This window comes from Priapulus caudatus, unplaced genomic scaffold (genome assembly GCF_000485595.1).
Source record: "Priapulus caudatus unplaced genomic scaffold, Priapulus_caudatus-5.0.1 Scaffold195, whole genome shotgun sequence".
NCBI classification, from domain to species: domain Eukaryota; kingdom Metazoa; phylum Priapulida; class Priapulimorpha; order Priapulimorphida; family Priapulidae; genus Priapulus; species Priapulus caudatus.
In genome coordinates this window covers 217,448-235,026 of record NW_014577256.1, presented here as the reverse complement: position 1 = coordinate 235,026, position 17,579 = coordinate 217,448, and the positions used below count along the sequence as shown (strand labels likewise).

At 45.1% G+C, this 17,579-nt stretch overlaps 1 protein-coding gene across 1 annotated transcript; it reads right to left on the bottom strand.

The window, feature by feature from the left end:
• Positions 1 to 4,826: 4,826 nt before the first annotated feature.
• On the bottom strand, positions 4,827 to 17,381 carry LOC106807090 (splicing factor 3B subunit 1-like). The gene is made up of 4 exons (XM_014809339.1): positions 17,296 to 17,381; positions 9,904 to 13,770; positions 8,405 to 8,568; positions 4,827 to 6,768 (listed from the first exon to the last, which is right to left on the bottom strand). The coding sequence occupies exons 2-3, from the start codon at positions 13,759 to 13,761 to the stop codon at positions 8,410 to 8,412; spliced, it is 4,017 nt and encodes a 1,338-aa protein (XP_014664825.1). The 5' UTR covers positions 13,762 to 13,770; positions 17,296 to 17,381; the 3' UTR covers positions 4,827 to 6,768; positions 8,405 to 8,409.
• Positions 17,382 to 17,579: the final 198 nt, after the last annotated feature.

Here is a 17,579-nt window from a genome sequence, read left to right as displayed (position 1 = left end):
CCATGCCATTCCATCTCATCGCACCGCATCCCATCGCACCGCATCCCATCGCACCGCATCCCATCGCACCGCATCCCATCGCTCCGCATCCCATGCCATGCCATGCCATCGCACCGCATCCCATCGCACCGCATCCCATGCCATACCATGCCATCCCATCCCATCCCATGCCATCCCATGCCATCCCATGCCATCCAAAACAGTAAAAAATAATAAGAAATCGAAAGATAAAAGACATTAAATATAAAAAATATAAAAAACGGGAAAAAAAATTAAAAATTAAAGTGGTTTGTCATCGTCGCCAGACCCAGGAGTAGAATTGCTGCATGGTGCATTCGTGGAGGGGTTGGGCCCCTGCCTGGGTTGGGAAGTGCAGCTCCAGGGGGTGCAAGCACTGCATGACTCACTGTATGTTGAATAATCGGAGACATAAGTTTCTCGTTTTGACTGTGTTTGCAATCTTAAGGTCATTGTCTTTGACAAATTGTACTTTGCTCTGGCCTTTAGGTCGAAGTGTTTTATGTAGTCATTCCTTAATTTGTGAGATACTTGTGACATTTACATATGGGAACCATAACTGTGCTTTAAAAAAATTGTATTTAAAAAAATACTAGAAAAAAAATATGCTAAGAAGTGGTTTTCAGATTTTGTTGTTGCAAACGTTGCGCAGTCAGTTAACTATGACATTTGCTAGTGATTTATGTGGTACTATAGTGGTATGTAGATTGCTGGCATCATCACAGTAAAACTGTGCAGAAAACTATATATCATGCCAAATGGTGACTAGACGTTGCAGCTGGGCAACCAAGGCTAAGAAAGGGTAATGTATTGTCATTCTATAAACCTGGGTTGCCGCATGTCCAGCCAAGTGTATGAGGTAGTGTCTTATGGGTCTCTAGATCCAAGATTAGGTTGATGGTACGTACGTATAACATTAAAAAGTATGTGTTTTAATATTGTCGGTGATGGGAATTATGGTATAATGCCTGTACCTCAATCTTTAATGACTAATGTGATAAACCACAACACTGCTTCTCACAGTTGGCTTTGTTGTAAACAGAAAGCATATAGTGTGTAAGTGTGGCAGTTTTCTAGGCCATTGTTGTTGGATTGTGACAAAAAATACCACGACTAGCGTCAAAATATGTGCAAGCAGGTTTGTTCCTTTCGTTTCGATAATGTAGTTCGTCATTACGTGTTTGCTGTAGGTGTAGCATAACTTGTAAACTTGTCAGTATGTGTTCACGCACGCATGTGGTGCGTATGGCAGCTGAAGCAGCCGTCACCCCCGTGTATGAGAAAGAGACAGAATGGGTGAGCTTTTCCTGTTAATATCGTTATCGATTATTGTATCCATTTTATTAGTCACCCATCGGGACATAGCAACCTGATCACGTATTTTGTTAAGTGAAGCCAAAAGGATCTCTTATACCTACTCCCAATGAAACTTGCCTTTGTATCTTAGTGTGGAAAGTACATATATGCCTTTTCTATACGATAGTCCTGCAGACAGGCAAGAACATATAAGTGGATTTGGTGCAGAGAGAAACCGAGAGCGAGCAGGAGTCGAAGAAGAAGACGAAGTCAGAGTAACTACTTCAAGTGACCTTTAGGTGCTAATGCAACCGTATCGCATGTGAAAAATTTCAACTCACATAATTAACACTGCTAGTGAAGGTCAACGAATGCCAAATAATAATATAATACCTGTCTCTTTGCTATTAAATTTTATTTGTTTATTTGTTACTAACTCAAGTTGGTTGTTCACTGGGAAGGCACGCGAGAGTATTGTTAAATTACAAGTTCATTGGGCAAACGGTGACATATTGCAGCCATTCTCTCTTGCACTTAAATGAAAAGTCAGACGAGCCTTCTTAGTGTCGACAAAATGAGGTGTTATTGATCGTATGTATATGTGTTGTATGTGCGTGTAAAGTGCTGGATAATATAGAATAAGGATGGAGCGCCCAGCATAGAGGACGCAGACGGCAAGCGTCTTGTAGCTGGTTGCGCGTATGTGTGCGTGCGCGTAATGGGGGTCCACTCACGCCCACCCGCCTACCCACAACCACCCTTTAGTAATAAATAGGTTATCGCAGTATGTGCAAGGTGTGAGTGTATGTGCACGGCCACTGGAGATTGAAGAGCAAGCGACCAGCAGTCGGCAGTTATATACCATTCAGTTCATAACATTATGACAATCTACCATTTGCAGACTGCCTATACAGATGTAACGGAAGGAATTGCGCTGGGTGTGTGAAAGTAGCCAAGTCTTTTTGCTCCACATATTGCGGTTGTAAGCCAGATTGTTAGCGTTTCATTTACATCCGTTCCGTCATGATCAGGTGTGAGCACTCAGCAACAGGACTTTTGTGGACTAACACATGAAGGGCGTGCTTTTGCGCTCGGAATAACCACAATGCATGCATATCTCTGGTTTACCATGGCCTCAGACTTTGTGATATTTATCCTTTTTATTAATTGTATGGTAATTGGTCTCAAATTTGTGATAATGATCCTTTTAGGTGCATCTGGTGTAGAATGTATATTTTATGTAACGGGTAAATGTATCTCTTTCAGCTTGTAACAGCGTTGTAAAGGTTTCAATCTGTTGCCGCGTGTGTGTGTGCTTGGTACAGGGTGCGTTCAACCAGACTTAACGGGATGATTATTGTATTGCATTATAATCATGGTATGATAATGAAATTTGCATTAATGAGTGTTTATTAACATATGGTTGAACACTCATTGTGATAACATACGTACACGCCGTGTATAAATTGTGATCGTTTTTAAATTATGCGCCGTTTTTAAATTGAGAATAGCTTACGCAATCACCCCCTGTACCCGCACTAGACCGGTGCCCAAGCTGCCGCCACCTGAAGGCGAAATTCTATATATGTGGAGCTGCGTATAATTATAACAACTGAGTGTATTGTGTAGTATGTTTGTTCCAGTATTTTCCGTCGACCAACTGAGAATATTGATACTTAATTGGCCCCTCATGTGTAGTAGTTCATTAAGAGCCCAATGCATTTAAGATTTGGTTTTTCTTCTCTTCCAGTGTTCGTGTGCTTTGTTTTTACCTGAGAACGCAGATACTCTTAACTTTCAAATGCCAGCAGGGTTGGCATAGTCTGCAAGCCCTCCCTGCCGTGTGTGAAATTGTATTAATGTGTTATGCTAGCTGTAGTATCATGTAGTATTGTGTTGGCTACTGGTAATAAATGGGAGTCTCACACTCCTAAAATTTAGGAGAACGGCGTCTAGCGCTTTTTATTTCACATAGGGTGATATTCTTCATGTAATCTAATGAATGATATCATGGAATGATGTAATTCTTCATGTAATCTAATGAATGATATCATGGAATGATGTAATTCTTCATGTAATGAAGGGCAGGGGTCTTAACGCTGTAGCAGCTCGTGAAATGAACTCAAGACTCGCACACGGCAATCCTGTCGAACACCGAGTTTATTGGTTACTTAGTAGTTAGACCATAGTAAGTAGACTCCCTCTGTTAACAGTCTGGTGAGGAGTGTTGGAGGGGGACATACTGCTGCCGGTCTCTTACAGATGACGAACGATAGAACACAGTGGCGATCTGTGGTAGCCAACGTCCGGATGGATATGGCACCTTGATGATGATGATGATGATGATGAGAGCAGTGTCGCTGTACCATCTACGATAAGTCTTGTCAATAGAAAATGTCTCCTAAAATCTATAGGTGAAAAAATAGGTTACTATGTCGCGTGATGCCAACCAGTGATTTTCCTCCATTGTAGTCAAACCCCCGGGGGGGGGGGCACTCCCATTGTTAAAGGTACTGGGGACGTGCCACTGGACAGGGTATATTTTCCGAACATCATTATTGGCACAGGGTATATTTTCCGAACATCATTATCGGCACCGGGTTATCTAGATACACACCCATCAAGCTGATATTGGACCAATCTTGGCAAAACAATATTGGGCCAACATCACCAGGCCAATATTGGACCAATATATATAGGCAGATATTGGTTCAATATAGGCAGATATTGGTCCAATATCGGCAAAACAATATTAGGCCAATATTGGACCACATCTGCTGTATTGACAGGACAGGACATAACCGAAATGTGCAATATTGCAACAGGGTATACTTTTTAGTGCAGTATATTGGGACAGGGTCTATTTTAGGGCATAAAGCGGTTTGCGACAGTCAGGTTTTTAAGGTCCCGGAGGCACCCACCTACCCAGTTCCGAGGCGAGTGCCCCCCACCCCGGGAGCCAAAAATTTTCTCCAAGTGACAAATCATCGACCCAGAGGGAGGGGGTTATACCATGAAAACTATAATAAACTGTATCTATAGGCTGCCGGTTCTAGTGCTTTTTAATGTGAGAAGAAAGTTCTGTAATTCGCTAATCCTGTATAAAAATTTATTATATGTGCGGACATGAAGGTATTCTTAGAAAGTTCGGCAAATAGACTAACCACACACCAGTTCCAATTTTGGTGAATATCTAAAAAAAAATTTGATTCTTGATACTATCGCCTACAATATTTGTGCACGTGTACACCTGTGATACGCGCACGCGTCTGCGGGCGTGCGTGCGTGCGTTTGAGTACGTTTATATTAAGTAATACAGATATCGACAACAACATTGAGGTCCATATATATCGAAGAAAAAACTACGATGATTTTCCTCTAGATATCCAGGCTGTCTTCATGCCTATCTTTTCACCACATAATGTAAAAATGTGGCTGGGAACTGCCCCTAACGTCGTACATTTTTTTCATAAAAAATCACGATTACCAATTGAAAAGAAGAAAACATTATGAATCGTTACCAATTTTTATTTAATACATGCACTACAAATCAAATGATCCGTTATAGATCAATATTTTCGATCATAGATTCAACATGTAAAACCATCTGAAGTCTTTCCTGCGCGTATAGTTACTAACATTTACCTGTAGTTTTACAGAATCCGAGGATCGCACGAATGTGATAGCATATATCTGTAGTGGCGGTTAAAATAATATAATGGATATAATTTCACGCCCCCCCCCCCATCGTGCTTACGTACACTGTACATTTTGCTTATCACAAACACAGAGTATATTCCCACGCAGGCATACTGATCAATTACCACCGCGATGGCCGTCGCTCCAGAAACTGTGCCTGTATTCTAGAAGAATATTTGATATCAAAACAGGACAGGAATTTTATTGATAATAATGAGTTATACTAGATTTACCAACGAAATGAAAGGACAACGTGTGAATTACTCGATATCAACTAGAAACGCTATCGACACACCAATATGAACTAATTATTGAGTAGACATACCACCAGCAACAGCAGCAGCAGCTGTAGTAGTTAATGTATGAATATGGCAATAACATGAGATATAATATAGTATAAAGAAATGCTGAATATATCCACGTCATACCAGATTAAAGGATTTTCATAAGAATACGAAATGACAACGCCAGAGTCACGTGAAGTAGATGCATGTTAAAAGTAAACTGCAGCCCTTAACACACTTTTCGACTCATTATACTGAAGTAAATGTGTCAACCCATCTATAGAAGGCAAACCTTATTAAAGATTTATGATAAACTTATAGTTCCTAGGCTATTTTGCAAATTCGTTATCGGCACACCACATTGTCCACTATTATTTATGGTACAACAGCCTACAATGCATGTTTCTATATTCTCTAACTATACAACCACAAGCCAGTTCGATAGAAGCCTTGGAAAAGGCAACGTCTTTCGGTGATTTGTAATTGCAGGCTTGCTCATTTCCACTAAATTGACCAACGATCAGTGTAAATGCTTGTGACAGCAAACTTACAGTTACAGTGGTCTCCGCTTTATTGGCGCTCGGATACACGGGCATGTCGTTTAAACAACAAAGGTCTCTAAAAAACAGTCCTGACGTACGTTATTTTAATCAGATAACAGACACAGAACCTCGGTTAAATAGAATATTTTCAGGAGGAACTTCCTTCTTTCTTCAGTAAATGTTTTAAAACGATTCTAAACTCAAAAACAAATAGACAATTGTCGAGTTTTTAGCATAATCTGAATATAATAAGCTCACATAACATCTTAGAGCTAAACTTATGTATATTGTACAGTGTGTGCATGTTGTATGTAAAAGATTGCATAAGGTACAATACAAGTAGACATGCATGTCTGACTGGAAATGTCTTCACCAGTTAATCACGATCATTGCTTAATCCGGAAATTTCCATGGTTTGAAGCTTGTCCTGATAAAGCGGGTACCACTGCATAATAATGCGCATATAATACAGCCAGATATAATGTGAACAAATAATGACTGTAAAAAGGTAAACACATCATTGTATACAGATACAGATCCAGCTACAGGTTGAATACACTTAAGGAAACGTAATATATTTTTACAGCCAAACACTAGTAGAATGAAAATGTTCACACACTTTACACAAAAATCAAAAACAGAAGTTTTGCTAAGCATTTGTGGCCAATACGATACAGAAAAATATTATTACTAACTCTACACCATAGATCATACATGTGATTATAGCATTCACTCACTATACAAGAAAGACAGCTGGTCACTCTTTCCGTTCACATTACCAGCTGCATGTACTCACTTCTTTAGGAAGTTTCAAAATAAAAGGACACCGCATGGATGTATGTGAACCTCACATAGATGGAGTCAACCGGACTTGTCTCAAATACAGAAAGAAATCGAAATACAAAATGGACTTGACACCTGCCGTGAACCTGAAAATAAAAATAAATCATTTTTTACTCTAACTTTAAAAAATAATGCCTTTACTAAAGTACAATAGCATTTATTAAATAAGTTCATTCGGTTGGTAGACTAATATAAATAAAAGGGTTAATTTTTACTATCTAGTTACTTAACCTTCAACTCACACCACACAGTCAACCACAAACTGTCAGTGGTACGGACGCTACTTGATCATAGGGATAAGATCATAACGGAGAGTGAGGACCGGGAAGCTGAAGCGCGCCACATCAAGAACGCACTAGGAAAATGCGGCTACCCCAATTGGACACTCGAAAAAGTGTCCAAGGAGATGAACACATCACGGGAAAAAACAACATCCCAAATGAAAACCTCCACAGAGAAACCGAAGGAGATGATTGTCCTACCCTATGTCAGAGGCATCACGAATGTAGTTCAGCGTTACCTAAAAAATGCAGGTGTGGCTTCAACAGTGAGACCGTTTGAGACTCTAAAACGGCTGTTGGTACACCCTAAGGACAGAACAGATATGCACAACATTATGGACTGTCTACAAGATACCGTGTGCAATGTGTGGAAAACGTTACATTGGAGAAACCGGCCAAAAATTTTAAACCCGCCTAAAAGAACACAAAAAAGACGTAGACACCGTAGCACCCAAATCGCTCACAAGGGCCCAACTAAAACAGTCGGCTACCGAAATCACCAAATCCGCGATCACTGACCACGTAGCGAAGGACAATCACACCATCGATTGGGAGAATTCGAAGATCATCGATCGCGAGCCTATCAAAATCAGGCGTTGGATTAAAGAGGCCATCTGGATCCGCAAGACCCGAAACATCAACCGGGACGAGGGGGAATACAGGCTTAGTCACGTGTGGACTAAGCTATTAACAACCACTCCATCTGGTGGTCAAAACTGATTATATTCAGTTTGCTTTGAGGAAAGCCTCCTGGCAGGAGGCGAAACGTCAGCGGTACGTTTCAAACTTTCACGGTCGAGTAAAAATTAACCCTGTTATTTATACAATAGCATTAAATTACCGATTAACAGTTAGCAATGCGAACACTATAGGTAAGTGTATAATATGTAATTAACAATTTAATGCGGTACTGATGCGCACATGCTTACAACCTTGACACTGGGGATGAAGACAAGAGCCATGCAAAATATTCGTGAGAAAAGCGACATCTCAAATAGCATGCTTTCACAACATACAGAATGAGAAAGCCTTTTAACTTGTTTCACCCGTTAAGTATCACACTTATATTATATTATATATACAGACATTGCAAGCAGCATGTTATATAAAAATCTAACCGCTATATATGAAAATTATGGGTCCGGTTATTGTAAACAAGGAACAATTCTAGGCTGGCTTCTAATTATGGACATGTAGTACAGCTACATGCATAATAGAGGTGATGCCTCTCATGCTGTGATTACGATCTCATCATAATCAGAGACAGGCAGCAGCTGAAATGCTATGGCATGCTAATAAACAGCCCTACTGTGCTAGCCGCTCAAAGCGCTCTGCTTGCCTATCAAATTTTCTAACAAAATCACTATAGTCATGTTAGATGATAGAGACTTTCCGCTACGATTTAACTGTTGTCCGTCACAGCAATGACTCTCGCCCTTACCAGGATCATAATACGTAGTCTAACTCAGTGCGCATATACGTGTTCTTCTCATCATTCAGAATCCTCGGGTATGCTGCGACCATCGCGTCTTGTGCGCCTATGTACAGCGTGTTGTAAATCTTCCAGTAGACATCTCGTACCTTTCGAGCCGGGTGGAACAACCCCTGCAACACGAGATAGAATAGTAAGCATGAAAAATGTCACCTCTACCAATATAAAATTAACCTGCGAAGAGACAGGGCTAAGTCAAATACACATCAATCAAATTCGAACCTAAAATTTCTATTTAGTATGTCCACGGATCCCACTCCTAAAAGCACCTATACCAATCTTCAAGGCTCAACCGATACCAATAGATACCATCAAGAGCATATAAAGAAGGAGAGCGTACAACGGTAAAATGCTGTAACCATGTTGCAGTATTAGTCGAATTAATAAACTTTTTCCCCGTTTTATTTTGACGATTCTTTGCAGTATTATTGATCAGCTGTCCTACCTTGTTCATATAAAACAAACCGCATGGACCTACGATGCCCCTACGCTGAGATAATGAACGGTAAAAATCTGGTATTTTCGCCGAACACCGACTAGACATTAGTCAGTACTGCGACCGACTCGCGTTCTGGCGATAGCTTTGAGAAACCTCGCGTGTTTCCGTCATTCATTGACAATGAAATTAATTTTCCTTCTACTATCTTTTCTCGCATTTCCAGTCATTGACGCAGCCATTACTCCACAAAAACGTCTTGTTATTTATAGCCATGGTGATGACCCGCCCCTTACGCTGGATCTTGGCTGGATGTAGTAACGCTGTAGAAATAACGTATCGAGTCAGCGCTACACAGCGGCGACCGGAAGCAACACACTGGCCACACTTCGAGAGTGGGTACTGACCAGACTACTGTCTAATGTCTAGTCGGTGTTCGGCGAAAATACCAGATTTCCACCGCTCATTATTTCAGCGTAGGGGCATCGTAGGGACATGCGGTTTGTTTTATATGAACAAGGTAGGACAGCTGATCAATAATACTGCAAAGAATCGTCAAAATAAAACGGGGAGTTTATTAATTCGACTAATACTGCAACATTGTTTCAGCATTTTACCGTTGTACACTCTCCTTCTTTATATGCTCTTGATACCATAATTACCATAGATACCATAGATGCCTACATTACAGATTCTCTGAAACCCAATCTCACTTCTCATCAAAGAACCTTTCAACTTGCAATCGAATTTATATCAAACAGACAACCCTACGAGGCCACTGCCAGACGAGTGAATCCGCAAAAAAATAATAAAAAATTTAAAAATCATATGACAAATTAAAGACCACGACCTAGCTGCAGCACGCATCAATAAAATCTAACTAATGAAAGCAAAAACTAAATTAAATTAAAATTAACAGACAATTCGAAAAGGCCGCTGCCAGACGAAGGAACCGCACAACTAGTTACATCGAACGACTGATTAATTCGATTAACGACGGCCAACCACCTACCTGCAGCACGTACTGCAGCATCTTGCTGCATCCGAGCGAGACGCGCAGGCCCTCGCACGCGTCCATCACTGCCTGGATGACGTGCGGCGACGTCTCGAAGATGTTCGGCCACACGTAGTTGAGCAGGTGCACGAGCGCGTCCTCGCAGCCAAAGCCGTACACGCCGAGCGACATGTGCTTGATGGCGGCGCACGCCGTCTGCCGGTGCACGAGGTCGCGGTCCATGAGCGCGTCCTCGAGCAGCGGCGTCACCGCGTAGATGTAGTCCTTGCCCATCTCGCCGATGTACTCGAAGAGGAACGACAGCGACTTCAGGACGCCGTTCTGCACGTTCAGCTCGGGCACGCGGTACTCGTTCATCAGGCCCGGCAGCACGGTAAACGGCGAGCACGTCTCGGCGACGATCGCGATCGCCACCGTCGTGCACACGCGGTTCTGCCGCTCCTGCACCTTCAGGTTGTTGAGCAGCGTCGCGAGCACGTCGTGCGGCCCGATCGCCTTCGCGATGTAGCCGAACGTGTTCACGGTCGCGCGCCGGATCGCCTTCTTGTGCGCCTTCAGCAGCTCGAGCAGCTCAAAGCAGATGCGCATCCACTCGCGCGCCGACACAAACTCGGCGCCGCGGTCGGCGATGCGGCCAACGAGGTCGATGCAGTTCTCCTGCACCTTCTCGTGCCGGTTCTTGAGGATCGGCGTCAGCCGCGGCAGCAGGTCCTTGATCGGCGGCGTCATCTTCGTCATGCCGATCACGTTGACGATGGCCTTGAGCGCGCCGAGGATGCTGCCGAGCACCTCCGGGTACTCCTCACCAAGGTACTCGTACAGCACGACGCCGAGATGCCCCATCAGCTTCTCCTCCTGGCACGTCTTCATGACGACGGCGATGCGCGAAATGAGGTCGGCCGCCTGCTGTCGCACCTTCGCCGACTTGTTGTTCAGCCGCCAGAGGATCGTGCCGCAGATCTGCGGCAGGTAGGGCTTCACGCGCTTGCCGAGCGTGTTGACGATCGTGCCGAAGCCGTTCAGCATGACGACGTCCTCGGTCGTCTGCTCCTGGAACGCGTACAGGATGCCGTCGATGAGCTGCTCCTCGAGCCGCGAGTCGACGTCACTCGAGCCGAGGTTGGCCATGATCTTCTCGATCGTCTCCATCACCATCTTGCGGTACTGCTCGTTCTCGTCCTTCAGGTCGTCGACGATGCGGCCGATGATCTCGGCGGCGCCGACCTTGTTCGCGATCTCGACCGTCGTGTCGACGAGCTGCCGGTAGTTGCGGCGGTCGAGCGCCATCCGGTGGTTCCAGAAGTGCTTGAAGAAGTGCGGCAGGATCTCGTCGCGGATGTACTGCGGCTCGACGCCATCCGTCGCACAGCACTGCTTCACGACCTTCAGCACGATCTTCTTCATCTCCTCGTCGGGCGACTGGAACTCGCGGATGAGGATCAGCATCACCTCACGCGTGTAGTAGTTGGCGTACTCGGCGTCCATCAGCGGGATCAGGTAGCCGATCGCCTTGAGGAAGGCGGCGAGGCCCTTGCCGCGGTGCATGCGGATGCCCTTCCAGAGCGGCTTCAGCACGCTGTCGAACGACTCGATGCCGTACGGAGTCGCTGCCTCGGCGAGCGCGGCGAGCGCCAGCGCCGTGATCGTGCGCACCTTCTGCTGCTCGTCGACGAGACCGTGCTCGATGATCTCGACGAGGTTGCGCAGGTGCGGCAGGATCGCGCAGCCCATGAGGATCGCGATCTGCTGCACGATCTTGATGCCCGTGTGCCGCGCCTGCCACGACTTCTTGCTGCGGCAGACGGCCTTGAGGAAGGGCAGCAGCGAGGGGATGCCGAGCGCCGACGCGACGACAGCGAACGCGCGCGCCGTCGTGTTGCGCACGTACTCGTCGATGTTGTCGATGTCGGGCCGCATCGTCGAGATCATCGTCGCGAGGCCCGCGGCCTTCGCGAGGTTCGAGATGATCTCGCGGCCCTCGACACGCGCGTAGTAGTCCTCGTCGATGAGCAGCGGCTCGATGACGACGAGGATCTTGTGCACGTACGGCCGCACGAGGTCGTCGAGTTTGTACAGGATGCGGTCAATCACCTTCACCAGCAGGTGGCGCTCCTGGTCCTCGAGCGTCGGTGACATCAGCAGCGGCAAGATCTGGTTGAAGAGCGGCCCGGCGCCCATCTCGCGCGCCTTGTCGGTGATCTGGCGCAGCGCGGCCTTGCGCATTGGCGGCGTGCCGTTCTTGATCTTCAGCAGCAGCTTCATGATCTTGCGCTCCTTCTGCTCCTCCGGCGACAGACTCTCCTCGTCGACGTCGACCAGCAGCTTGTCAAAGTACTGCGCGTCCTCCGGCTTCAGGAACGGCAGGTTGCCCTTCGGCTGGTTGTCCATGAACTTCACCGACCGGTCCTCGACGGGCATCTGGAAGCCACCGAGACCGGCGAGCGGCGTCGGCGTCGCTGTCAGCTTGCGCGCCGGCGTGCGGATCGGAATGTAGTTGGCCGGCGGCTGCAGCACCTTGTAGCTGGGCGGGAACAGGGCGTCGAGCTCGTCGTCCGACAGCGGCCGGTTTCGCTCGTCGATCTCGCGCTCCCAGCGATACGCCTGCAGCTGCTCGGGGGTCATCGACATGAGGTGGCCCGGAGTCGGTGTCGCCATGCCCATCGCCTTCCTGCCTGTCGGCGTCACGCCGCTCGGTGTCATCCCGCCAGGAGTCATGCCGGGCGTCATGCTCTGCGGGGTCATGCCCTGTGGAGTCATCCCCCCGGGGGTCGTCATGCCCGGAGTGCTCATGCCGGACGGCGTCATGCTGCCCGGGGTGGCGCCGGCGGGCGTCTCGTCCCACCTCGATCTTCTTTTGCCGGCGGGTGTGCCGCCGGGCGTGTCTTCGATGCGGTCGGTGCCTCTGTCGGTGCGCGGCGTCTCCGCCCAGCCGCTGCCGCCGCGGCCGGGGGTGTCTCGCTCCGTGCGCGGCGTCTCGTCCCAGCGGTTGCGCCTCGCGCTCGGCGTCATCGACGCCTCATGGCCGGGGGTCGCGTGACCCGGGGTCGTCGCGCCGGGCGTCGCGTGGCCGGGCGTCGCCTCCCACATGCGCGTCGTGCCCGGCGTCGCGCCCGGCGTCTCCGACCCCTTCGGTATGCGGCCCGGCGTCTCGTCCCAGCGTGCGTTCGACGGCGTCGGCGCCTCCGCCTGGTCCCAGCTGCTCGTCTTCTTCTTCGCGGGCGTGTCCTCGGCGTCGCCGGCCGCCTGGTCCCAACGTCGGCGCTTCCGTTCGGGAAGCTTCTGCTCGACGGGCGGCTCGTCTACCTTCTTGACGACGTGAAGGTCGCCGGCCTTCGCCTTCTCGACGATCTTCTTGCGCAGCTCCTGCTGCTCCTTGGTGAGAAACTGCTCTTGCATGACGGCAGCGTACGTGCGGCCGAGCACGTCCGGCGTCTTGCCGCCCTCGGCAAAGTCGTCGTGCCGCTCGGGCGAGATGATCATCTGCAGGCGCCGCTTGCGGTACTCATCCTCGCGGTCGGTGATGCGCGGCACCCGGTGCTCCGCAAACGGGTCGTAGTCCTTCTGCGCCTGCGGGACGTCGTTGAGCAGCGCCACGGGGGCGCTGTACGACGCCTTTTTGCCCGCCGCACCCGCTCCGTAGTCGTCGTCGTCATCCTGTTCGTCTGTCGCCGCGATCGAGGTGACGTAGCCTTCAAACTTTCTGTCGGTGCCGCTGTAGAGATCCTGGTCGTAGAAGCCGGTAGCGCCGAACCCTACTCGTTGATCCTCCTTTAAAACGGTCTCATTTAACCCGGACTTTTTGGCCTGAAGGTCCTTGATTTGTGCCTCGATTTCTTCATGTGTAGTGGCTGCCATTGCTCAAGTCTGCAAAGGAACACATCACCGACTTAACGACAACCACAATCTTACGCCACAGAATATACATGTCACCACGTGAGCAAAAGCAGGTCGAGAACCAAGTATTTAATCAGGATAGTGTTTCACAGTTAACTTCCCCCCGACCAACGAGTGTACCAAGTTTTTGAAAATCTTCCAGTAAGATGAATTCTAGTAAGGCGAAAAACACAATTACCATTAATTTAAAGAGGGGGGAATAAGCATTTCTAAGACCAACATTGACACCTAGCTCTCTTAAAATATCACCCAATCCCACTGAAATGAACACAATTAATTTAATCTTGCAATAGTAACTAAAAACAGGAATGTTATTACGTAACACATTTTGCAGATATTTTTTATTTATTATGTCAGACTAGATGTCTATAAAAGTGAAATAGTTTATAAAAACACATGTATTATGTATAAATGTTGATACATGGGCAAGTATTTACCCTTCACAATTCACAACTTCTAAACAAGCTGTGTTTCCAATTTAAATTACGAATGTATATTATATCAATCAGAAAGTATTATCAGATGTTAAACAGTATGCAAGTGTTTACTTAATAGTGACTATGTATATGTGTTTGCAGCTGATATAGAATGTAACGGCCTACAAGTAATACAAAATATACATGTTACATGTATTGTATATATATATACTAGTTCTACTATGTACAGGCTAAACAAGCTGAGAGACTAACGACAATAGACAGCCTGACACCAATCCCTTGGAAAATCTTCTACTTCTACCAAAACTGGTGAACAACTCTTTATATATCTCAAACAAAATAATTATATTATAATTTCCTACTTGTTTTAAATCACGTCCAACCTCTATATTGTAGTATTCCAGTGTTTTCATTCGAATTCACAGCTCACTTTTGAGTCTGCAATCACAATTTGCTCGAAAAGTGGAAAACCCACGAGAGGAGATAAACAGTTAAAACCGAAATTAATAATATTAATTCATGAAAATGATTCATTTGAATTATTAGATGTGACGTTAGCTGTGGTGATGTTTAAAGTGATAGTAGACTCTAGGATTTTACTGCATACAACTGTACTTACTGTATATCAAATCGTCTATACCCACATGTATTTGTCACCAGATACCTAATTTAATTGTTATAATTAATTACACATCAACGCTACGAAATTTGAACGGCGCCATGACACTCGTGATCGTGCTGCCACCCTGAAAAAGTTGCGTATTTGGCAATTTATTTTGCACGTTACAGACCGAGGGCTAATCACAAAGGTGCAATTATATTCATACCTAAATGCTATTTAACCGAACGATGTTCATTTTAGGACAAATTTATCCATAATATAATTGAAACTATATGCCGTTTATAAGATATTACAATGCTTTTGCTTTTAAATTAATAAATAAGAAACACCCTCGGTCTGTAGCCCTTAGCTGAAAAGTGGTCTTGCACAACTTATCAGATCGTGCGCTTTGAGTGGCGCCACCGTCGTTGTAATCAAACTGTAGTCGTTAGTTTTAAAACATTGTTTACTAATATTTCTAAATTCTAATGGAGATTAAACCATGAAACTTTTTATGTAGCGTAATTTTAACCTAAATTAACAGAAAATAACCCTAGAACCTAGAGTAAACTATCCCTTTAAAAACCGAGCCAACTATGCTTTTTTACAGCAAGAGGTTCCAACCATCTTTCGATGTACAACCGTTTCTTGGAGCACTAGTACTACATGGGCACCTTAGCCGTTTTACTAAATAAAATGATGGTAAATAAATACAAATTGTACTTACTAACAAAGTTTCAATGTTTATACACTCTACATCGCCTAATAATTCCACGTAGACGCTGTTTATATCCTTCTCTATAACACACAATCTTACCGCACGCACAGATGCCCTGCGCACAAACTCACAAAAGCTAGATTGCAAAATTGGCATCAGCAACCGACTAAATGGGTAATGGCAGACTAAACAATAATTGCTACCTGCTACGAAGCTCTAAAATCTAAAAATCTAATCTAATCCCAATCTGCAGATTGATTGCCCAAACTGCGGACGCGCTAAAATTCCTACTCCTAGTTTATGCAAGATTACAAGTTTGGGTACAAGAACGGCTAAAGTAGGCCTAACAGTAGCTCTAGTACTATAGCCCGCGTTCATTAACTGCCGCAGGACTAGAGAACATTTTCAGCTCGATTTCGTTCTGCAACCTGTTACCACCTGTCCCCACAAAAAATCGCAAAACGCAAAATGATCAAGCTTTTTAACACTTATTTATCTACATGGACATCTCACCTATCTTTATGAACACTTTACACAACTTTACACCATGTATTTATCCTTTTATTCCACAAAGTAAGCACTACTGGCATTTTATTTTGAAACGAAATGGCGTGCGCACGCGTGACGTCACCGGTATTGTATATACATGCCCCATAGCTGCCATGTGTTTTGCGTACATATTCGGTAACGTCACGCGTGCGCACGCCACTTCGTTTCAAAATGAAATGACAGTAGTGCTTACTTTGTGGAATAAAAGGATAAACACATGGTGTAAAGTTGTGTAGTGTCCAAAAAGATAGGTGAGATGTCCATGTAGATAAATAAGTGTTAAAAAGCCCGATCATTTTGCGTTTTGCGATTCATTTTTCGTGGGGACAGGTGGTAACAGGTTGCAGTTACGAAATCTAGCTGAAAATGTTCTATAGCCCTGCGGCAGTTAATGAACGCGGGCTATAGTACTAGAGCTAGCCTAACAGTAGCTCTAGTAACTATAGCCCGCTTACAGTTGCCGCAGGGCTATAAAACTTTATATGGCAACTGCGTATCGAGTTTTATTCTCACAACTTTTAGCCTATAATAACTTTTTCGGTATGCCAAATAAAACACATTCTCTACCGGACAAATGTCTTAAGTTACTATGAACACTAAAATACAACAGCAAACTATCGCTTAAATATTGTACTTGCGATATTACTCGTCGACAAAGATTGTTTATCAACTTGTAACCGCCATTTCTCGTTGCGCACGCTCGTGCGGTTCCGGCACCCGCTCACTAGCGCCGAAACCGCGCGAGCGTGCGCAACGAGAAATGGCGGTTAAAAGTTGATAAACAATCTTCGTCGACGAGTAATATCGCAAGTACAATATTTAAGCGATAGTTTGCTGTTGTATTTTAGTGTTCATAGTAACTTAAGACATTTGTCCGGCAGAGAATGTGTTTTATTTGGCATACCGAAGAAGTTATTATAGGCTAAAAGTTGTGAGAATAAAACTCATATGCAGTTGCCATATAAAGTTCTATAGCCCTGCGGCAACTGTACGCGGGCTATAGTTACTAGAGCTAGCCTAACAGTAACAGTCACGGTAACACATTCCACTGACACTGTATGTAGCCTACACAGCACAGACCAAAACATAGAGAGCGAACAACAAACTACGTCGGTATTTACCAGATATACACTTAATCAGATACTTAAATAAGATTATAGTTACTATACGTATGGTAATCTAGTACTTACATTCGTGTAGTGCGATTACTCGAACACAACCATTAACAATAAATTTTGACGCACACTTTACGTAAAATGTCGCCGCATCACCAGGATTACGTGCAGCGCCATCTAGTGCACATGAAAATAAACGGTTTAAATTTCATCGAAATCAGGTTAAATTTGTTATTTAATCAAATTAATAATTGTGAGCAGGACTAATTATGAAATAATGTGTAAGTTATTTTTGTCAATAAAATATAACTTATAAATGCATGGAAACCTTTTTAAGCATAATAATAGACAGCGTAATG

Excerpts from the sequence above, each read along its gene's own strand:
- LOC106807090 (XM_014809339.1), bottom strand. The coding sequence starts at position 13,761 with ATGGCAGCCACTACACATGAAGAAATCGAGGCACAAATCAAGGACCTT. Across the intron at positions 8,569-9,903 it reads TGCTGCAGTACGTGCTGCAG|GGGTTGTTCCACCCGGCTCG; the intron begins GTAGGTGGTTGG and ends CTCGTGTTGCAG.